The sequence below is a fragment of the Manacus candei genome, unplaced genomic scaffold, assembly GCF_025592945.1.
Source record: "Manacus candei isolate 608988 ecotype Guabito, Panama unplaced genomic scaffold, ASM2559294v1 h1tg000050l, whole genome shotgun sequence".
Lineage (NCBI taxonomy): Eukaryota > Metazoa > Chordata > Aves > Passeriformes > Pipridae > Manacus > Manacus candei.
In genome coordinates this window covers 15,738,723-15,762,672 of record NW_026138098.1, presented here as the reverse complement: position 1 = coordinate 15,762,672, position 23,950 = coordinate 15,738,723, and the positions used below count along the sequence as shown (strand labels likewise).

Genomic DNA, 23,950 nt, shown 5'->3' with positions numbered 1-23,950 from the left:
TAAGAGGCTAAGTGGAATAAAATACAAAATTGAATAAAGATATATAATGAAATATTACTCAGCTTTTACATATTTACATAAAAACAACTTAGTAGTAATGCTTTGAACAACACTGCTTTGAACATGCTAAGGAACAGAGGTTTCCTGTGGCATGTCTCCCTCCATCCTCTTCTTAAATGCAATCCAATCGTCCTTCAAACTTCACAGTATAATGCCTGTGCTCTTATTTCTAATGATTCTCTCCTTGTAAACTAAATATTAAATGGGAAGAAACAGTTAATGAAATATTTAAGTCCACCAGCGTATTCACCCAACCCTCTTAAAAAATCAAAGCACTGTCAAGCATCTACATCCATCTTTTCAGTTTGTGTCTCCATTAGAGTAGGAAAAAAAAGATTAATTTCTGCTGAGTCTGGAAAAACCTCAGCTTTCTTGCAAAACCCAAGCATATCAAGACCATCTCTCTGTTAACGAGAACACATACAGAAGTATTTGTCTAACTTTTTTTAAACAGAAAATTATGTAGGGCTGTTTTACCTCAATATCCGGCCTATTTTCAGGATTCTCTTCTTGCATTTGTTCCAGTAGAGTGTGCAGATCTTGGCCAAATTCTGATTCTGTCTCAGGTTCTACTATATATTCTATTGCTGCTTTCAGTGTTGCACCCAAAGAGTAGATGTGTGCCTGCATGAAGTTTAAAAAAAAGACATTAAATATGTTACCAATTCTCTCTCTTCTGCCACCAAAGCTTCAAGATCACACAGGACACAGTTTACACTGTTTTCAAATTTAACTTGCTATATATAAAACTAGCTAGGTAAAAATTAGCACTACTATAAGCCTGCTCAAGGCTGAAGGCCTGAAGAGATAACCGGCTGTGAAATAAAAGATTAAACAAAAATCTAGATTTACATACTTTATTTCACTTGGTGGAAGAAATTTAACCAAAATTCCTTCCCCAACAGGAATTTATGATTGTTTTAAGGTTTTTTTCTGCAGACTATTTCATAAGCTTTTGAACAGTGAAGAAGTGTACAGTGTAGAACTTATTCCTTGATTTTGACATTAAATACTGTTTCAGTAAGCTATGCCATTTTGCATTTCTCACTGGACAACATAACAGAAAACTGAACATAAAGTTAAAAAAGAATAAGGAAACAAGGACAAACTTAAAAACACCTCTATTTAAAGAACCTTTTGTATAAATGTATTATTGTACTGGGCAGTTTAATATTCTTGATATTAGTAAGTTATTCCACGTATATTTGATATGATCTGCAACAAATGACTTCACCTATGTTCCACAAAATGACTATTAAAGAAACAAAACAATCACTCCTCTAAGAACTGGAGGGAAAAAACCATACTGCACGAGTTATGAACATCTGCTACACAGACCAAGACAAGTTAGATGAAATTATGTCATAATAGTGTGGGACACTTTCGAATTCAGAACAGAATAACCTCTCTTCTCAAGTGAAAAACTTCCGAACAGAATAATCTCTCTCAGTGAGAAATTTTTAAGAATTCAAGTATTTACTATAATACAGAAAATTTGAATACAATTTCATGATGTTCTCCGAAAGTGGGACAGAAAAATAAGGAGTTTAAAGGCAACAGAAGAATTGGCTTTTACAAATTTTCTTCATCCACACAAGGATGGATGCAAACATTATAGGACATAGGAACAAGAATGGCAGAGCAACATATTACCTCATCCCACTTTTTCCAGTTAATAATTTCTGTTCACAGTGGGGTATAACTCATATCCCCTAGTCTGCCTTTAAAAGCACAAGTTTCTGACATGCAAGTGGACAGGCTTTAACTCCATTTTCCTGTCCTGTTTTAATGAAGTTCACTGCATCTTTTCTTGTACAAGAGAAAGGCCAGTCTCACATTGAATAAAGAAAGACTTTTACCTCCCCACACAGAAAGTTGTTTTGTTGAGATACCTTCTTTCCTCTGACATGCAGGAAAGCTAGTTTTGAAGGTGGTCATTTTAAGTATAGCTTGTAATTAATTTCTGTGTTAAAACATTTATTGGGAACTTCAAATGCAGCTCTTTAATCAGTTTCCTGAGCTGGCAGTATTCATGGTTAATGTTACCTGAAGTCTGTCAGAACTGGAGGAATGAGAAAATGAGTTTGTGATCATCCACTAGGTGGGGCATTCCCCAAGTTAATGCATCAAATCACCTTCTACTTATCACACTGTTTAGGCTCAGGAAGAAAATTTCACTTTCTGGAAAAGGAGAGCAAGCTGGATGTATGCAATAAATAAGGCAAATTCTTAAGTGTAAAATACATAATGCTCACTAGAAGTGACTGCTCTCAATGAAAACAATCTCACATGCAAGCTAAGGATTTTTCAGTATGCTCTATGGAGGGTAACAATTAGGAAAGGACAGCAAACTACCTTTCTTTTTTTTTGGAAGACCAGCCAGAACTGGTACTGAATGTTATTAAAGAATTAAGAGAGCTTTTTTCCCTAATTTCTGATAACAGCCCCAAACAAACCCACTACCACAAAAACTCAGCAAAACAAACCAACAAAACCCACCATACAAACAAAAAACAAACGAACCCCCATCACCACCACATGCCTCAGTTTAAATCTATATTAAATCTAGATAAGGAGAATAGCTTTTCAATTATAGGTATTATCCTGTAATGCAAAATAATATTAATAGCTGATAAATAGGATGCATTTCCAGAAATATCCAAAAGAAAAGAAACAAATAACTCCAAGGCAATCTCTTCACAATTCCTAAAAAGGCTTTTAAGTTAAAGATTAAATGTCACTTGTTACTAAAATACATAAACCATGTCAGCAAGGCTGCTCTACAGTATCAGCTTCAAAAAGGACAGGGGGAAAGGAAGTCACATTAGGAAACCAGCTCTTCAGATTTGGTCTTAGAGAGTACATATACTCTTAGCCTAAAGTTAGTAAACATAACAAGAATTGTAGGTAAATCATTATTGTAGGCCATCACGGGAATAAAGTGCTCTTTAAAAATCACAATGGCAACACAAAAAAAAAAGAAATTTGAAAAGAGTCACAAGTCGATTTGAGGTCCTTAAAGTCTTTCTTTCAGCAACATGCTAAGGGAGCTCATGTATTTCAGAGAAAAATTTGAAGGTCATAATCATACAAGTAGCTTCAAATCAAAATAATTTTTATAACTAAATTGATTTTCAATACACAAAAGGACCCAAGACACACACACACACACACAAAAGATAAAAATAAAAAAAGTGAAGATATTCCTTTTTTTAAAAATGATCAGGTTGTACTTGAAGCACTCACCAAAGGAGAGGGCAGCTTGTGCCATCAGAAATTTTAAATTTTACATCATGATTGAAATACATTCAAAAAAGCTTCTATCAGATCTAATCAAAAGTTATTTGCTTTGCTGCATGCCATTTTATGACCAAAGCAAGTGAAATCAGAGAACAGTAATGATCCACTCTAGTTTTAAAATCTAAAAATCAAAAGATGGGGAGAGGAAGTAAAAGCTCCAAGGCTACACACAGACCATGACAGAGGCATTGTTGTTTTACTGCTTGACAGGGCTAAAGAACTAAACTTCTCTAGGAACTCATACTTGCAGACAAACACTGCAGAAAGAAGTTGACAAAAGAGCTTTTGAATAGTGACTGCATAAGCATTTAGCATATTGCAATTACAGATAATGACCATTTATATTTTGTATTGAGATTTCTTTGAGTTCAGAAATGTCTTCTGAAGAACTGAAAAAGAAAGACCATAATACAACTAGTATTTTCTGAAAAGTATTTCTGACTAAATGACAACCTACAGGAATTGTGTACAACTCTTAGTTTTGACATTCATATCTGACCTTTATTTTACCTTGCAGATTTTTCTTTTTTTTTTTTTAATTGAGATTGCACAGATATAGATGCTTTCACCTTTTCACAATTCAAAGCATTTAAAGGTTCCGCAAATGAAAGCTTCAGTCTGGTTATAAAACGTAAAGTTTTATAAAGAAATTCAAGGTAATGCTTGCGAAAATTACTACTGGGAGAAAACATTTAATATTTACCCATGTCATTTTTCTATGTAGTCACTCTAAAATGTACTATTTTTACACAAAAGACAGTAATATTCTTCAGCAGAAAAATGAAAGGGAAATAGGCCTATTACTTTTAATACTTTCCTTCATTACAAAGGGACTTAATGCCTTTCTGTGTAACTGTAATTACTGGACAGTGCTGTATTAAATATTAGTTTTATATTCATTTGGCACACTGGATGTGTAAATAATTAGTCTGCAGAATGTGCTAAAAGTGCTAAACCAGTGCAAGCTATTCACAAAACACATACTCTAGCTTGAATTGGTAGCAAATGCTGGAAGAACATTTTCCACCAAAGCTGTAAGTGTCATTTGTCCCTTCTACCTACAGTTTACTTCATCTGAAAAAACTCTTCCCCAAAAAACTTCTAAAAAAAAATTGGGACCAAAGGCAGCTACAGGTCAGATTTTCTCACAGCCAAAGTTTGCAGGTATTTCCACTCTTAAATTGCCTTTTAATTTACCTAATAAGTAAGTGAAAGCTTTCAAGTTTTAATATGTTTTTAGGCGAACATCAGGTCACCAGTTTATATCACAAAACACAAGCAAGGCTTCACACACACAATCATCTAAAAAGCAATACAACAACATAAGTAGGGGGGCATCAGGCAGCTGGTTGAGGGAGGGGGATTGTCCTGCTCTGCTCTGCACTGGTGCAGCCTCACCTTGAATATTGTGTGCAGTTTTGGGCACCACAATGTAAGAAAGACAGCATCCAAAGGAAGGCAACAAAGGGGGAAGGGCTTTGAGGAGTAGTCATATGAGGAGCAGGTGAGGGCACTTGGTCTGTTCAGCCTGGAGGAGACTGAGGGGAGACCTCATTGCAGTTACAACTTCCTCATGAGGGGAAGCAGAGGGGCAGGCACTGATCCCTTCTCTGTGGTGACCAGTGACAGGATCCACGGGAATGGCCTGAAGTTGTGTCAGGGGAGGTTTAGGTTGGATATTAGGAAAAGTTTCTTCACCCAGAGGGTGGCTGGGTGCTAGAACAGGCTCCCCAGACAAGTGGTCATAGCACCAAGCCTGACAGAGTTCAAGAAGGGTTTGGACAATACTCTCAGGCACATGATGTGACTCTTGGGGATGGTCCTGTGCAAGGCCAGGAGTTGGACTTGATGATTCTTGTGGGTCCCTTCCAACTTAGCATATTCTGTGATTCTGTGAAAATCTAAACCCACTTGGAAAGAGCATGTATCAGACACAATATAGCTGAATGTTATGTAGTCCCTGCATTTTACTACGTTATGGTTTCTTGTGACCTCAGTTTATATCATTCAGTTTGAACTGAGGAAGACTACGTAGTACATCAACCTAATCCCAGTTTTATAGTTGTGGACTTCTTGTCTCTAATGATTCATGACAACTGTTTTATCTCCATGAATTTGTCTAAGCTTTATCCACATTCAACCTTTTTGCATCTATGCTTTGCAGCAAGGATTTCCACAGCTTACTGCATAAAAATGTAGTATTTCGTCTTTTTTAAGTCCACCCATGTACATCTTATTGTTGCCACCTACTTTATTTATGAGAGCTGACAAATAATCACTCCATGGCTGCTGTCACAGTACACTCCACAGATTTCTAGCAGAGATTCTCCCTCAGGGCATTCTCTTCCAGGCTAAAGAGTATTACTTGAATTAAAATTGCTTCATAAAAGAAGCAATTTCACCATCTGGTCCTGGAAATTTATTTTACTGCTGATTTTGTCAGGTTGGTCACAAGTCTGTTCTGACACTCTTACTTGAGCCAAATTTTTGATAATTCCCCATAAAGAAGATTTGCAATGTATGAACCTACTGAAGATCCTACAAGATTAAAATGTGTTCAAAAAAATTAAACAGTTTTTCAACTATGGCTTTCTTGAAAACTCTTCTGTATCTTGTTCATTTGCAAACATTGCAGATTTTGGGCAGCAATTATGTGGTTTGATAGATTTGAAAAAAAATCAGTTTTTCAGTCTTTTGTAAGCTTGTTTGCATACTTTTTGATAAACCTCTTCTCGGTTTGGTTTTTTGGGGTTTTTTAGGTCTTTTTTGACAAGAGATATTGTTTAAAAAAAATCTTACAATACATTTACAGCAGTCGCTGTGCTACCTGCAAACACTATTGTAACAACAATAGATTTTGGCTTTTCATATGACTATGTTGACTGCTGTCCATAGACTCATTTAACAGCATCAATAATTGTAATCAGTTTAAAAAGCAGTATTGTCAATTCAGAGCTACACCCAGCAAAGACAAAAAAAAAAATACAATTTTTTTAACTGGACCTCAATATAGTTTCAAGAAGCTGTTACCTTAACTACTGTAGTGAAGACTGAAATATATCTTAAGCCACTGACAGTGGAAGTCATGTGAAGATGAATACACACAGAAGCTTGACCAAATTTAAACCACGCTATTTTTATGAAATTACCCATGTGTTTGAAGGGTGAAGACACAAATTAAGAACAGGTTTCTTACACTTCCATCCCACTTTCACTTCCATCCCCTTAAGCACTAAGATCAGCACCCCGACACAGATGAATAGCACACTAATTGACTCCTCTCCTGCATGATTGCAGAAGTATAATTATGACAGGTAAGGAAGAACATTGCAATAAAACTGCTGAAGACCTCAGAGGTTAGATAGAAGTTACTCACATTCGTCTTTAAAGGTTCTTGAACAATGCTATTTTTTTTAAACTCCCTTTGAAACGGAGTTTCATGTGTCACAGCTCTCATTATGATTTATCAGCCATTAACCTCCTTACTTTTAAGTTACCTGCCATAGGTAATTCATTTATCACTTAATTAAGCTAACACAATTTATTCCCTGTAGGCATAGAAACTAGGAAGCCTGAGAAACAGTTGGATGCATGCTGAGCAGACTGGTGCTGTCTTCTCTCAACTGTGTAAGATGTTTTTCATTTTATGGCAAATATGATGTTATTCATAGTTACTGAAGTTTTTTATTTAAAAAAACTATATTCTTTTAATCTTAAACCTAAGAGACGGTGCCTACTGGTAACGTCTGTCACTCTGAGTAATGCATTCACACCCTCCTGTATTGAGGAATACTCATTATACATTTTGGAGCTAAAAAACTGAATTGCTACACTTTCACTTAAGAACACTATGGGCCAATACACCAGAATAGCATCCCAGTTCTTTTACCATGACATGAATCAATGACATCCAGACTCTTCTTTGAAGTATTAATCTATGTAGATTTTGTTTCTTCCCCCCCCCCATAAGGAACATATAAGATGAAATGCAAATTGTAAAAAGCTGGCCAAACTACTCTGAACTTACCCCACTTGATAATATCTTCTTAAGATAACATTCAAAACACTACTTTTGACGGAACAGCTGTAGGTGACAGAAACAGCCAATGAATATGTGGCTCTCATTGTATATATCAAGAATGTAAACAAAAGGATTTTTTTTTCAGGGGGTAGAGGTTATGGGCTGGTTTCAGTTTGGTGGGTTTCTGTTCAGTTCGATTGTTTCATAGGGAAGTGTTTTCTGTAGGGGTAAACCTTGCTCCTTCTCTACTCAAGCACAGAAGTCATATTCCAGCTAAGAGAAAGGAGGAGAGGTTTGGTTGGGTTTTTGGTTGTTTTGTGTTTGGGGGTTTTTTTGGTGTTTTTTGGTTTTTTAAACTTGGTAAAAGGGCTCCAACGTTCAAGAATCCTGTAGTATATATATACACTGAGAAATTTATACAATATCTGTAACAAGGCTATATAAGAATACTTAAGTCACAATCAATGAATGTCCCAGAAGATATTATTCTCAGCTTCAAAAGCATGTTCTCTATTATTCCTCTAAGGTTTTTGGAAATGCTGTAACTAAGGAGAGTGATGTGTGAGTGACAACCATTTTGTCACAATCCTGAAGGCTCTGTTGACTAAATCTCCACAGCCTAGATAACTCTACGACCATCCAATTCACAGTGAAAACTGAACTAGTCTTGAGATTTTATCTGGAGATTAGGAAGTCATCCATTCTACCATACTTTTAAGTCAATTGATTTCAAAAATAGTGGCATTTACGGATGTTCTCATAGGCTCGTGAAATGGCTCAATTTCAGTTCATGGAAATGGTAAAAAATTATTTTCATTATTCCAGGGATTATAAGGTCTCCAGATTCAGTGTAGCAATGATCTTTTAGTGACCTGAATAACCATGTAAAACAGGTATTAAATTAACAAAAGAGAAATCTTCTGATATCAAGTAACGGTAAGGAATAATTCTGCTGGTGGTCTCCATGTTGCCTTTAAGAGTTCAGTCTTACATTTCAACAGCATTGTCAAACACTCTAATGAGTAAATGACAGAAATAGAGGGCCAGAGAAAATTAAGTAAGACCAGTATGATGGTGATTCCACCAAAGAAATGAGTTTGAATGGGCAGCACTAGAAATAGATAATGATACCTGGACTAAAGAAGACAACTTCATCCACAGCTGAGGAGGTATCAGTACTAATCAGAAGACTTTATGTGAAAGAATCTGGAGACAAACAACTGATCCAAAACATTTGCACATCTTTAGCATTAAGAATCCTAGAATTTTATGACACCACACAAATCTAACAGGAGAAAACCATCTGTTCTTTTTCCACAGTTTTTTTCTCATGATGGAGACCATTTGCAAATTTATCAAACACAGCCCCTCAGGCTTCTAAAAGAGTGAACTTCAACTACTACAAGAATCAACTGTTTTAAGACAGAACAAAGTCCACTGTTCACTCCCAACCTTTTCCTCACAAAACCAAAATTCTTAAAATAAGATGCTTTTGTACATCAGGGGGTAATCTTCATTAATCTTGGGGAAAATATGTATCTTAGCTTTAATAATGCCTTTTTATAGGACTCTTATGGCCGAGTAAGGAAGAAACCTAAAATTCTCTACATTTTCATTGACCAGATTACTTGTACAATCATTTCTCTTTTGAGGACATTTTTGTGCCTAGAGGACAGACTATTTCCAACAAAAATATAAGCCAGTCTGAAAAGCTGTTTCAGATTTAGAGGAAAATTTGTAAAAATACTGGCAATATGCTCAAAAAAGCCTCCTAGAAAAGAACGATACTACAACTTCAGAACTAAGCAATCAGCTCTAAGTTTTTGAGGCAACCAAATCATAAACTTTAAGATATTCTAGGCATTAAAAGAAAACAAACAAACAAAAAAGACTGCTGAAGAGAAAACACCCATTGGCCCCATTCTTCCATTTGTTAACTTTGTATAAAGCAACTAAAGGCTATTACTTGCCCAGTACTAAACTCCTGAAAGAAATCTCAATTGGGACAATGATATAAAAGCAAGAGCAGGAGGATTCCATTCCTCTTCTATAGCACAGTAGAGGCAGAGGTAACCAAATGAAAGTAATTTATTTTTGTCACTGAGAGAAAAAGACAGCTTTAAATAACACCCAGAAGATAGAATGGTTCAAACTATAGGAGGAGATAAGTTACCATTTGCTGATGACAAGCCTTGCTGCTGTTAGATAGAATTAGTATCAAGGGGAGGCTACATTAAACTGAGGGAAACAGAACTCAAGAAAAAAGGCACTAGGTGTTTCAAAAGACTTGCTTCCCTCATGAGATAAACACAAACCCAAACCCCTCTAGGAGAACATACAAAAAGTTTTCTTTTTTCATCCTGCACCGAGAGCTAAAGAAAGAATAGAACAATAGAAATAATCTCACAGCATTCAAAGCTACTACTTTAAAAGACCAGGAAAGTCACAAAGAGAAAACCTCCTTTATACCTTCTGCTGTTTTGATTTGAGAGAAAGATGAAGGCTTTTGCATTTAGTGAAGGACCAACAGCTGAGACATGAGCACTAGATTAGTAATGATCAGCTATTGAGAAATACTGCAGCATCAAACTGTCAGCTCGGTTTTCTTCAGTAGGATCGACATACATACATATCTATATATACCTACTCTGCAGAAGAGTATGTTTCATTTGGCACTTCAACCCAAGCATTTATATGCATTTGTATGTATATGGTATATATCAATCAAACTGCCTTGTCACGTGTCCTAGGAATAAGCAATATGAATCTTAATTTTTTAGTTTTCAAAAGCAATGTACCACATTTTAGCTTGCCTTTTCTATTTGTGTTAGTTATACCACTTTGTGTAGATTTGGGTTTTTTTAAGGTTGCTGAAACACTTGGACATTTTTTATATAATATAAATCAACTACAACCCACTGAGAACTGCAAGTTGACAGCCACGACATTTGAAATAAGACAGGCAGCATTCAGCCTTTTCTGAGTCTGATTCTCTCCCAGGTGAGAGATTAGCATACCCTATTCCTGCCCTGATAGGTAAGAGTAAGAACAAATTCTAGATGAGAAAACATTCTTCCCTTCTCTATGCACTATTTCCTCCTTCTCTTCACGGTAGTATTTAACTCTAACTGTTTCAGTTCTTTAATTTTTGAAAGCTTTTAATGCTGCTGCACTGAGGCTTCTCAACTACTGTATTTTATTACCTCTAAATAATAAGTCATTAACAGAAGCATTAGCCAGTCTTCTTCAGATTAAAAAAAAAACAAAATCAAAAACTCAACCAACACTAGGTAGACAAGCCTGACAATTCACTGATTTCTGTTACAGAGGTTTACTAGAAAAAGCCAAACTGAATAGCCACATTATTAAAAGATTATAAATGCAACTTCACACACAGCAGACACTGGTCCTTCATCTCACTGAAAGCTCATATCTTAGAAATGTAGGGTTCCACATCAATGAACCTCTGTGTCAGACTCAATGGCAGTTTTGTGATGCAGACAAATAGCTATTTGAAACTAGTTTGAGATAGCCAATGTTTTTAACCTGAGGCAATCTTGTATTGTAGTGATAGAAGTAAGGCTATTAATGAACTCACCAATATTTAACTATTCCTGTTGAGCCTCCTGTTGGTCAAATTTCACAAGTCTAGCACTGTATTGCCCAGGGCAACAAAATTAAATACGAACCATTTTCATCAGGAAAAACGCTAAAGCTCTTCCTATCTAGAGGAAACGATCAGGGCAAATTTTAAAAGGAGCCTCAAACATATTTCTGCATCTCAGTCTCAAGTGTTTTTCTACAACAGAAAAATTCACATTCTTTGCTGCTCTCTAAGTAGTATATGAGTAAAACATTACAAAATTACAGGCTAGTCTTTATGCTCCATCTGTTTGTAACTGACTTCTAGCTCAAGATTCAATGAGAACAAAAGCATGGTCAATACTTGCTATAGCAAATTCAGACACAACTTCCAATTTAGAGGAAAAGCAGAAAGTGAAATCTTTCCATCAGTGCAGGCAAGTGACAGCTTCAGTGATCTGAAAACTTTTACTGAGCCCAGTCACATCACATACCTGCATCTGCACGAAGAATAAATGTGCAAACGATAATAAGTGTACTGTACAGAAATTCACCCTTTCTTTGGAGTTACAGTACGGTTTACAACTCTAAAGTTTACATCCTGTTCCCTCTATTTGAAGCACCAATTCTTAGTAGTGCAGTTACTAGGACACAAGTAGCATCCTTGTCTGTAAGGAGAAGCCTGTAAGGAGACGGCAAAGTTGGAGGAAAAAAATTAACATGAACAGATACCCAGGAGATTCTCTGTTTTATTTCAATGCTGTCCTAGAGACCAACAGTACCTGCTTGAGTGCCTTTCCACACTCACATTGCGACAATGCTTAAACCTGGAAGAGGAGGACATAACAGAACTGCCCTATTCAATGCCACTCCAACCACTCAGCAACACAGTGATTTCAAGGTCCCTTGAGACTCTCAGAAACTACAATCCTTCCTCCAACCCCACAGGCTGGAACTGCAGCAGCACTAAAGTCACTAGCTGGAAAGTCAGCCACACTTCACTGTTGGCATCGAAAGCCCCTTTCACAGCTAATTCCTTCTTAACCATGTTTCTCCTAAAAAGTCTATTCGACATCTGACACTGAAGCTGACAGCTCCCTGAAGGGCTAGTTTTCACCTTTCTGCTCTCAACAGTAACTGAAGTTGCTGTTATTATTTCCACTTTACAAATGGAGAGCAAGGCGCAAGTCTAAAACAAACCCCATGAAATCAATTACTTTTCAGTTCTCTGCATTGTCATTTGGACAAAGCTTTCGACCTCTTGCTATTAGAAATTGCAACTAGAAACTGAAATTTTTAATAGTGTTGTTTCAGACACCAGGATAGTAATGCATTTCAATTTGTTTCCTGTGTCTGTTACCCTTGTGTGCTTGTGAGTGCCAGCTAAGTTTAGTAACTAATTAGGCTGGAGTCACAATTCCATTAGAGGTCTGGATCAGTAATTCACCAAGCAGGAAACAAAACATCTCTTGTTGAAATAACTGTAGCTTTAATTGATAGATTTTTTTAAAAAAAGAGTTTAAAGAGGAAGAAGTCATCCAGTAGCCATACAAACCTCATTATGCTTCCACATTAGAAGCTACAAAATAGGTCACACTCAAATCGAGCAAAACCTCTGGCTGACACAACTATTTTAAACCAGCTGAACTTTGACATTGGAATAACAGCTATCAAAGATCATCCTGAACATAATTAGTAATTCCAAAACTAAGTTCTTCTCTTTATATTGACATTGGACAGTTTCAATACAAACACTACTTTCCATTGCTCTAAACAAAGCACAATAAGCAGCTGCAAAAACACTCCTTCGACAAAGAACAACCGAGTCACGTCACTACCAAGGAAGGAGCAAGCAGTAACACGTAAGACTTGATGCCCCCATAAAAAGGGCAGCTTACTGGAATAGTACAAAGAATCTTGTAATACTGAGAAAGCACAAGGGTCCAGGGTTTCCTCAGAGAGATGTATAGAAAGCAATGCTATTCTGCTATTGCACAGTAGGAGGTTACAATGAGGTGAGGGTATAGACAAAAGTTATCAACACCTTTGGAAAAGAGAACTTGAAGTATTAACACCAAGAAGGAAACAGGCAGCTTGGAAAGATTACAGTATTATAAAACCCTTGTAACAAGTATATAAGGATTAAACCACTGTAGGTCTTGGAAACTGCAAAAGCAAAAACAAGCAGAGATCAGCGTGGAATCTTCGGCAGAATTTGGTCTGGTACTAAAGAAGTTAAAAATGCAACTAAACTCTACAAATGGTAAGAGGTAAAACAAAAAGTTTCACAAATACTCTGAATCCCACTGCTGTCTGACAAAATGCACACAAATCCCAGAGCAAACCAACACATCTCTGCCTCAGTGCAGGGGAAAGCCCTCACTTTTCAATCTTGTACATTGCTTTAAGATGGTCAGTGAAAAACAGCTGAGGCAACAGGACACTCACAGCACTGCTCTCTCTGCATTGCAAGGCTTCCCACCTCGCTAGATCAAGAAACAGTAGCAATGTATAGAACTCAGAGTACCTTACCCCACTTCACAACACACAAGGCAGAGCATGTTGCCTTCCTTCCACACAAATGTGGGACTTTTATGTATCTTCATTGACCTTTGCAAAAAGAGTAAAAGGGTCAATGTTCAGAGCCACTCCTGACTCAAACAGCTTTCACTGACTGTCTAATCGTTTGTGCTGGGCTTGGTACTGGGATTCACTGGCGCTTAACAGGCTGGTAAGTACTACTGAAAGAGTTAAACAAATAATAAAGTTAAATAAATAAAATATGTGCACAGATAAGTTTTATCCAAGAGGGATACAATGGCCTTGTATATCATACAGAACTAAAACTTCAGGTCACTTAGTTTTCCCACAGCCTTCCCAAATTCCTATTTCTACTTGTGCCATCTCCTTGGTCTTTGAACCTCTTTCAGTATTTGCTATATGCATACCAGTTCAGCAACTCCTAAGGGAGGAAAAAGGATTGGGGGAAATAAAATTTTGCCAAAGGAGCAAATAGTTCCACAAATCTTTTAAGTGTTTCTGTGTCAAGTCTTGGAAGCTTGATAAGGGATGGAGAACATATTTATGTAGAATCTTAAGTCCAGCTTCAGAAGCACAACAAAAAGAAAAAAAAAACCAAAAAATACTTATCTTTGGGTCTTGTTTTCCTTAACTGCATCTGAATATAAAGGCTACTACAGTTATCAAGTTTACATGCAATGCAGGCCACCTCCAAAAGATCCCCAACTTGTACTGGCTCCCTGTCCCCAAAAACAGATTCCCCACAAACCAGAATGAGGGTGAGAGGGAGACCAAACACAAATCACTGGAGCTCTGCTGACCTATATAGACACAGTAATAAAGCATAGCAACAGAGAAATGTTGCATCTCTAGCCTTCAAAGACTGCAGTACTTCATATTCTATTATACTACCCTTCCTGCCTTATCATTCTCATTTTATATGCAGTACTTAACACTTCCAAGGTCCACTTATCTTCCTCCTCCCCCCTGTCCACTCCCAAGAAAATACAGAGAACTATAAATGTGACTATGAAGGATATAACTATGAAAAGCAAAAGGTATTTGTATTGAACTATAAAGAACCGGATTTTTTTTACATACCTTGAATTGAATGAGTTGCTAGTTAAAGCATTTGAATTATCTAAGAATACATGCCAGAAAAAATAGCTTATTAAGAAAAAGGATATTAAGCAAGCAAGTGCTCCTGCAGCATGCAATGAGATGGTTGACTTGGGAGGCTAATGAATTAGTATAAACAATTTAAATCTAATTTAATTTAACAATGTAGAGCATTTGTGCATTGCAAAGCAACAGATAGTAATTTGTTTCTTCATTAAATCAAAGATAAAATTGCTGATTACCCTTCCCTGAACTATTTTATTGAAGAGGATGGCAAACAAATTTTATATTTAGTCATAAAAGTTCATGACTAGTCCCCAAACAAGCAAATGTAACCAGTGAAGGATACCAGTGAACATAATATAGACCAGCTGTGGTTTAGGGCAACACATTATTCAGTCAAAACAGAGTTTCACATCTTAGCAGTTAGTGAGCAAATGTTTATACAGGAAATATAGCATTTTAAGTTTAATTTTTATTTCCACAAAACATATCTAAACAGCACTATTTACTATTCGCCAACTTTAAAAGTCTTAAAATTATATGTTAAGAATGCTAAGCATTTGGTACTGCCAGAAGTACTAAAATTATTAACTCCCTCTCTATTTTACAGATAAATTTATAAACTTGCCTCAAAAGTGTTACCGGTGATATCAAATTCTGGTGGAACAAAGGCACCCTCTGGATCATCTTTGGAAGCAAAAGAAAACATGTCAGATTACAAACTAGTAGTTTTACTTGTTTAAAAAAAAAAAACACAAAAACAGACACAAACCAATTTGATGATACAAATTTAATTATACACTCACATCGGATACAAAAGAAACAGTGTATAGCAGTATTTTGGTTCGCTCATATTTGATATACAAAGAACTTGTTATCTATGTTTCTACTACTGCAAGTAAAATAAATTGCTCTTTTCAAACTTTCTGCAAGAAGATACCATAATTTTCCTACTAAGAAACAAAACAGATTAAACACCCACAAAGAAATACACTTAACATGTCTAGCCACTTCTTGCCTTCAGACATTTATGTCTGGACCAAGTTATCACCTTAGCTGGTGCAGCTCAGAAGTCTGATTTGATTAATGGAACACTTCCATTCACTATTTTCCACTGCAGACCTGGGTGATAAGGGTTCAAGCAGCAAAACCAATCTGAACAGCTAATTGCCCCTCCATCTACAGGCCAGCTTAGAACTCTGACCTTTCTGTTTAGTTTGTTTTACTTACGATAAAAAAGTTGAGGCAGCAAATTCCATATGCACATGTAGCTTAGCAGAGAACTGACCTACTGCAGCAGAAAACTCTGAGTGAAGATGTTCTTTTCTTCCTTCTACCTCTTAAGAGAGACTGATGTTGCTGCTGCATCCAAGCAGGTATGTAGTATCACACTGTACTGATGTCACCAGCATGTACCAATGAACCCGGTAAAGAACACCATGGAATTAAACAAGTGCACGACTAAAAACCTACTCTTCACATACTTATTTGACTCACCTAATCCATCCTTTTGAGAAGCTCAGTGGATGACTGACATCATTTGCAAGCAAAAATTATGTTTCCCTTCTCAGCAAGGAGAAAAAAATAGTATGCTCAGAGGCATAGCATACTCATCATAGCTTTAGGTTTAATAGAACTTTTGTGCCTCTATTTTAGAAGTGAAATGCAAAGCTCTTACTGAGAAGACACTAAACTCAGTTATATGGAAAAGACTATTAGAGAGGACTTTTTTTTTTTTACATATTCATATATTGCAGCTACATGGCGCAGCTGACTATCCAGATGCTACTGACTGATTTACAGCTCCTTATGATGTTCCCAATCCTTTTTTCCCACTGAAAAGGAGAGGTGTCTAACTAATTTTGTATTCCTTACCCACCCCCCACATTTTTTCCTGATATTTCAGGAGGAGGGGGTGGGCAAAAGGGGAAGGGAACTAACAGACAGATGTTTTGTCTCCTCCTCTTCCCCACCTGCAGACTTGTGCGCCTTTTCATCTCCATGCTACCTTCTCCCTTTCTTTCCACAGAACACTTTAAAGGCTGTACAAGCATACAGCTGTTATTGCTGGTACAGCTCACTGTATTCTTCTAATAGAATGTTTACAATGGAAATTTGTTTGATCTCAAGAGACAAGAAAATATCAGACCTCTTGGCAGAACATCCTATTGAATGTTTGTCACTTTAGCTCCACAGAACCTGCAGGAAGCAAAACTTGCTGCTAAAGCAGAGATGACAGGCTGTTCACTTTCCCTTACTGGCAAGCAAATCCAGAGGTTATAATTTCCTTCTGGAAGAATAAATCCATAGGCAACAACTACAAGGAAGTAAAAAGGACAACCTCCCCAAGTGCCTATCTAACAAACTATATTTTAACCAAATAGTAACAAGATCTGAGAGAAATAGAAAGAGCCAAAGACACAGTGGTGTGACAGAGAAACAGAATATAAACATAACTTTTTGCATTCCTAGGGAAAATGCAACGTTTTTAAAGAGAACTAATAAAAAGTCTCTTCCTTAGAGATGAACACGACTTCAGGGAACTAAATCTTTGTATATTTGCTTTGCATAGGAATTTGTTGTCCCATATTTTAAGCACTTGAATACAGCAAATTCCTGGATCAATTGTTTGCCAGCTATTCAACTAGACTAAAACATTTAAAAAGAAATTGATTTTTTCTTTCCCAGCTGCAAGCAAAGATCTTAGATGAGGGGCATTTTTCATTCACTAGATTTATTCTCTTCAACAAGTCTTTCATATACCCTTGGCTTGTACAAAGCCAGCTTCTTTTTCTTTTTTTAATTTCGAAGTACAACAAGCTCCTTAAAATAAAGAAAATTGATTCCACATTACCCTATTAATATGAAACTAAAAGTTGACTTTCATATATTTGAAAAATTTAACAAAAAAGAAACATCACAGCAATTATGAAGACACATTTTCATCTTTAATAATTACACTTTATTAAGTTATATGTTTATTTGAAATACCATCTTTAATTCTAAAGAAGGCAACAAATCTTCATTTGTTGCCATGTCGCCTTACCTCATTTTTATCTAATATTTTTTAAAATACTGTGATGTAGATTTTGACTAAAATAATAAACACTTATTCTGACATGGATTTAAAAATAAATTGGGTTAAAGAAAACACAATAAAAACTTGAATAGTGTGTATATAGACTAAAATGGTTCTCCTAGTTATGAGTTGACAATTTCAGAAGTACCATCAAATAAGAGCTGTTTGGGTTTTTTCTGTTGTTTTGTAAAATCATTAATAGGCTCAAGATCCATCATCTTGAAATGGATCATGTGAGAAAGGAACAGCAACAATAATATGCTTTTTTGTCTATGCTAAAACCGAAAGTTTTTTAAAGTTAAGTATCCCCCTGTTCACTGCTACAATACCTGAAGATCTTACAGCTACTCCATCCTTCTTTCTAATATTAAAATTAATTTCTCAGTCAGTTCCCACATTTGCTGAGACTAAAAATCATGACTTAAAAAAAATAACCATTCTTTATTCAAGGGAAAGCTCTAAAAAATAATAATAAAAAAAGGCCCTTACTGAAGAGAGAGCTCTCCTTTTTAACAGCAAATGTGCACTAGAATTGCCCCATTCTTTACATTCACAATCACCAAGATACACTGAATATCAGCTTTCTATAGAAATAGAACATATCTATAAAATTAGAAGATCTGGAAGAGAGTAAGGATGTGTTTTACACAGGTAAAACTTGAGCACAGATACACAAATACATAATCTACAGTGTTTGAAATGGACATAAATAAGATCAGCTAGATAAGTCTTAAAATAACTAAGAAGAATTTTCTAAGCAAACTCATAACAGCCCTTGTTCATCAAAACTGAACATGTATTTCATATGGACCTATACACACCCACTCCAAATAAGTTTTTATATTTATTTTAATTGTCTTCAAAATAGAATGCAATATGTTACTGCAGTTTCTCACTATAACTTTCCATAGTTCTAAAAACAGATAGCCTGGAAACACAAATACTTACCACTGAGCTGTTCCATGAAGCATACATTGCCATTGGTGTTAAAAGCCAAAGTGTCAGGAGTGATGCAGAGTGTCTGGAAGATTGCAGAATGGGCAATGCTCTTCAGAGAATGGCAACACTCCAGGCAAATTGCCCAAATATCTTGCTCAGTAAGACAGCTATCCCGCAGTGACAAAATATCAGCAAGGGACACATTCTCCTGCCAAGACACGAATTAATAAATTACCCTGGATTTCATGACACTACTTTGTATATCATAGATTACATTTGACACAATTGGCTACAAGTAATGTTTCCAGCAAGTTCTCAGACTTTCTAGGACACTGATTAACACCCCAAGAAATACCAAGTGCATCTTTGCTCATAACACAGAGTGTTTTAAGAAGCACAGGTAACTTGAACAAAGATATCACAGTATGCTAATATGAAGTTATTTAAGTTATTTACTATGGGAGATCTGAAAGTTACATAAACATTGCATCACAGTCAGTGAAACAGACCATTTGGAGGTAAAAGTGGAGAGACTATGTTAAAACATTTTGTTTCATCTATGCCTCTCTCAAGTTCTCCCAGGTGCCTTTACATAAACTACTTAAGACTTCTCTTCACAGCACTTCTCCCTATCACCTGTGATCTAGGAAAAAGCACCCACTAATTAGTCTGTCTTAAGAATGATGCAGTTATGAAGCTTAGTGGTGTAGACCATTTAATAAACATTCAAAAGCCAAATATGCCATAGGAAAACTGTTCTTATACTTTGACTTAAAATCACTTTGGTTGTCCTAGGCCTCCCCATTACACTCAGAGCTCTTAGTGATCAAAAGAGGTTATGGATTTCATTTCTAAGTTACTGTCCTAAACTGTAAGTCAACTTGCATTGACCCTGTTATCACAGTAAGGCTAGGAAGAGTCCAGTTCCAAAAAAATGCGATTCTAATGTGGCTTTACTGGTCAAGATGTTCAGAAACAATGCTTGTCTCAAAGCAGCTAGCCTTTCTATGGACATTTTTTAGAATACAAAGCTAATACATCACTCATAGCTACAGAAGTAAAGTTTTCATGAACTTAAAGGAATGACAAAAAAAAAGACCCAAAAGAACAAAACATCAATTCCATCTCTATGGAAAAAATAAGGTAACAAAAATAGAAGGTAATCTACAGAAGTTACTCTGCATCAGAGCTATAACCACTATTACTTACAAAGTGTTTTCTCATTTATATGTAAGTAATTTAAACTAAAGACTATACTTCTCAATGACATTAAACGTATATTGAATGGAAGATGTAGCTGCACATTACTTAGAAAATAGAAAAAAGAAAGTATGTCATCATCAGCAAAAGGGAATATGAGGTATCTTACAGCTCAGAAAACTGAGCTTTAAACTTTTAACCCTTTGGAAAATACAGTTATAACTTTCTTTATGTACTTCAGTACTGGAGAACATTAATGATATTTGGATTACTGTATACAGAAGGGTTAACAGTTTTTAACATGTCTTTTAGAGAACTAAGCACTGCTCTCACAATATACTTCAAACAAGAATCAAACCTTAGTCCAAATATGTATTGTGCTTTTTAGTCTAAAGTATAATGCTTAATAAATAAATATGAGGTAGGAAATAAAGCATGCTCACTGTTGTTTGGGAAACTTAACTTCTCTTTTCAATACTCTTATTTTTTATCAGCCAGGAGATGCACTGATTTACTAATGGCAGCATTGCTACAGTGGTTTCTAGCACTAACCATGGATCCTAGTCTCATTAAATTCAGTCCTACAAAATACTGAACAGCAAAAGATCTCAGACACAAGATCTCATTTTCTCTGTGCTGTGAGGGTGAATAAGGAGGTTTTGCACATCCCCATAAGGAACCTCTCCTAGGCATGATGAGCAGCACAGAGGTTCCTCTATCCGCAAACACAACCATTTGCCAGGAGCTGCACTACAAACCATCGGGCTTGGAAAGTGACCGAGCTGACAGGTAGGGTGAGGAGAGACTCGGAAAGAAAAGACAAACTGCTGCTTCAATGGCCAACAAAAAAAAGTAAAAAAAAAAAAGTTCATCAAAGCAATGAGCCAGTAAATATTTTTACTTTTCCTAGAATCAACTAGCTAGGTGACATAATGGCATTTGCCACAACAGCAAAATAAAGGGATGTTTCACTAATCAACCAATCACTAATGCCAAACCATGAGAGTTTCATCTGTGCATATGGACCAAAGAGGCTCAATTTACAGTTTGTGTGAAAAAAATAAAAACTGCAATCTTTTAAGACAGACTCAATATCAAATTCCAGTTACAATAAGGACTGAATAGAATTTCTTTTGAGTCAAACTTCAAGGTTGAACTTCAGTGCAGATAATTATCAGCAGTGATACCTACAGTATAAATCTCCAAAAACATATTTGTCTTGTGGTTATTTGGCAAGTAAATATCATGTCAGAAGAAGCTTATCTTCATTACAAGAGATGAGAAAATTACTCGGTACAGAAAAAGGAAAAAAGAATAAAAGGCTTATGAATGTTCAGTGGCTCCCATCAGCAAGATGGGAGATAAAGATGAAGATGGCCGGATGAAGATAAAACAATAAAAAAAGATAAAACAAAAGACTACCATTAGCAAGCCTTTCTATTTTCAATGCTCCAGGACAATAAGTTATTTACTTCACAGAAAGTTTGTATTTCCCAAACGATCACACAAAGCTGCTATTGCAGCAAAGCAAGGCCTTTGTAGAGAACAAAGCACTGAAAACATGAGACATGCAGTTGACTAGTTTACATCCCCAAAGCAACACAAAACCAAAGTTTTGCTGTGGGACAAAAACATCCTTTTAAGACTGTAACACAGGAGGTTCTGGTAATCTGAATCTTCTGGCAGGCTACTACTTCAATACTTTGGACCACTGAAAATTGGTTCACTCGAATGTGGTACATATCAGAGATGCTGATGCCTCTTTTGCCTCTTTCAGCAAAAGACACTTGTATAAAAGTGTCTAGTTTTACTACTGTTTAAAAACTACGAAAAGCGAACAGGTCAGACAAGCTTATTGCTTAATTATTCACTTTAGTTCTCATTTTTCCCTTATAGTTTCTTCACCAAATATAAAACAGTTCAGTAGCATATAACTAAGCAGAGATATTAAGAGAGAGCAGGTAGAGAAAACAAATTAATTGGCCACAGACAACTTCTCAAAAAAATTTAAATTAAATATTAAGGAGTGTGAAACAAAGAAAAGTTCTAGTAGAGAAAGGAATTTGAAACATATCTTCATCCTCAGCAACTCCTACTGTTCAACTCAGGCAGATTCTGCTTCACATATTGATAAAAAACATATGCATCAGACACCAATCTCATTCCTTATACTAGGTACAATGATGAGAAATGCACTAAATGACTAAGCAGCTGGGACTTCAGTGCAACAGCATTGACAGCTTTCTGGCACCTAAGTCTTTTTGCCATGATAATTCACACAAACTTCAAATCCATCTTCCAGAATCACAGAAAATGTGGCAAACACCATTCATTAAATTCATCGCATTTGAAGAAAAACACTGGGTTGCCTCAGTAAGCTCTCTGAGTAGTCTTCAAAGCAGCCCTTTTTTATTAACTTCTGTAATCACCAGGTTGTCACTCTCTCAACAAAAATACTGAAACTATTTATGTTTCCGGAATAACTAAATAGATGGGACTGGTGGAAACCCACAACGAAAGTATATATTGACCAGTTATGGAAAATGGGCCCAGGTCTTTCCCATATATAAGAGTTGACCCTGAGCTTTCTCTCCCATTCTGAAGAAATACTCTAAATACTTAAGCTAATGGGTAAAAGTGAGGCCACAACCACCTTCCTTCTATGTCTTGCATGAGGCAGTCTGAGAGGGCCTACTGCACTGAACACTACAGATGGCAGAAGAGCCAAACTGCTGAGCCATTCGGTGACTTAGGGAAACTGAAAAGGACTTTTCATTTTCAAACTCACTTTTAAATCCTGATTCAGCTTAGATTCTTGACATAGCAAAAAAGAAAGTTTGCAAGATCTGGTGTGGGAAATGAGCGGCTCACATATGGCTCACCAAACCTTTACTTAAAAAAAAAAAAGGAAGAAAACTACAAACATTTTGCCCAAATATTCCCAAGGGAGTAAGAAACACGCATCATGTGGAAAGATACAAAGATGAGCAAGAGCAATAAAAAGCAAGTGCAAACCCAATAATAAATCCAGACAAACGTGATGACAAGCACTGGGTTTAGCTACAGGTTATTGGGCACAACAACTGAACAAACAGATTTAACAGTTTGGCGGGTTTGGGCTTTTTTTCTTTTATTTCTCAGTGTCAAAGGCCTTTTTGCACAGGGCAGCAATATCCGGCTGTACAAAACACTGGTTGGCAGCTCCTGGAAACAGCTGAGCCCATGTAAATTTCCCTTCACCGAGTGCGACAAGGACACGTACTCGCCAACTGCAGCATTAGCCCACGGCTATGACAGCAGTGACGAGACAGCCCGCACTCGAGGACCGTGACTTTGCTGTTGCATGGGGAAGGTGCACGGGGATGGGCCAAGCCCAACTTACTCGCTGGGACCGGCGGGCAGGGCAGGCGAGGAGCCGGCGGGGCGCACACGGGGAGCTCACGGCGCTGCCGCCGCGGCCCGGCCGCTCCCCCGGCCCGGTCCGGCCGCACCTTCAGGCCGCTTCGCCACAGGTGAGCGCAAGGGTGGCGGCTCCGTCCCCGCACCTGCCTTACTCACCTCATCCTCCAGCAGCGTCGGCAGAGGCTCGAAATCGTAGCAGTTCACCTCCTCCTCCTCCTCCTCATAAAACACGTCCTCTGCGGCATCAAGAGCCTCCATCCCGCCGGGCGAGGCTTCACCTCCGCAGCCTCCCTATGCGCCCGGAGCACGGCCCTCGGCCCCCGCCGCGGCTCATTCCCCTCACCCGCCCGCGGGCTGCCCCCGGCCGCGACCCCCGCGGCGCCGCCCGCCCGCTTTAACCCCTTCCCGGGCCGGGCCCGACCGCGGGGCGCCCCCGCCCCTCCCGCGCCGCCGCTCACGCCGCGGGCCGGGGCAGCGCTGCCATGGCAACGGCCGCCGCCGCCTCGCCCGCGCGGCCTCACTGCGGCGCCGCCCGCCCGCGCCGCGCCCCGGGCGGCCCCGGCAGCCACGGGGGGATGGCCGAGGAGCGCCGCGTGTCCCCCAGCCTGGGCGACTCCGCCGGCGGGGAGCCGCTGACGGTGGGAAGGGGGCGGCGTGGCGGTGCGCCCTGAGGAGCGTGACCGCCGCAGTGCCGGCTGCGGCCGCCGGGGCCGGTGCCTGGTTCG

The 23,950-nt window shown here is 37.8% G+C and overlaps 1 protein-coding gene across 9 annotated transcripts in view; it reads right to left on the bottom strand.

Moving 5' to 3' along the window:
- KNDC1 (kinase non-catalytic C-lobe domain containing 1) overlaps window positions 1-23,574 on the bottom strand; it is a 64,541-nt gene extending 40,967 nt beyond the window's left edge. For all 9 annotated transcript variants that reach the window (XR_007906813.1, XR_007906812.1, XR_007906814.1 and 6 more), the window contains exons 1-4: window positions 23,382-23,574; window positions 18,633-18,831; window positions 15,234-15,292; window positions 538-684 (exon numbers count right to left, since the gene is read on the bottom strand). Coding sequence is in view for 1 of the 9 variants with exons in the window: in XM_051800650.1 (XP_051656610.1) it covers window positions 538-684; window positions 15,234-15,292; window positions 18,633-18,831; window positions 23,382-23,483 (507 nt within the window). In the remaining 8 variants the exon portion in view is untranslated. The remainder of the gene's footprint in view (window positions 1-537; window positions 685-15,233; window positions 15,293-18,632; window positions 18,832-23,381) is intronic.
- Window positions 23,575-23,950: the final 376 nt, after the last annotated feature.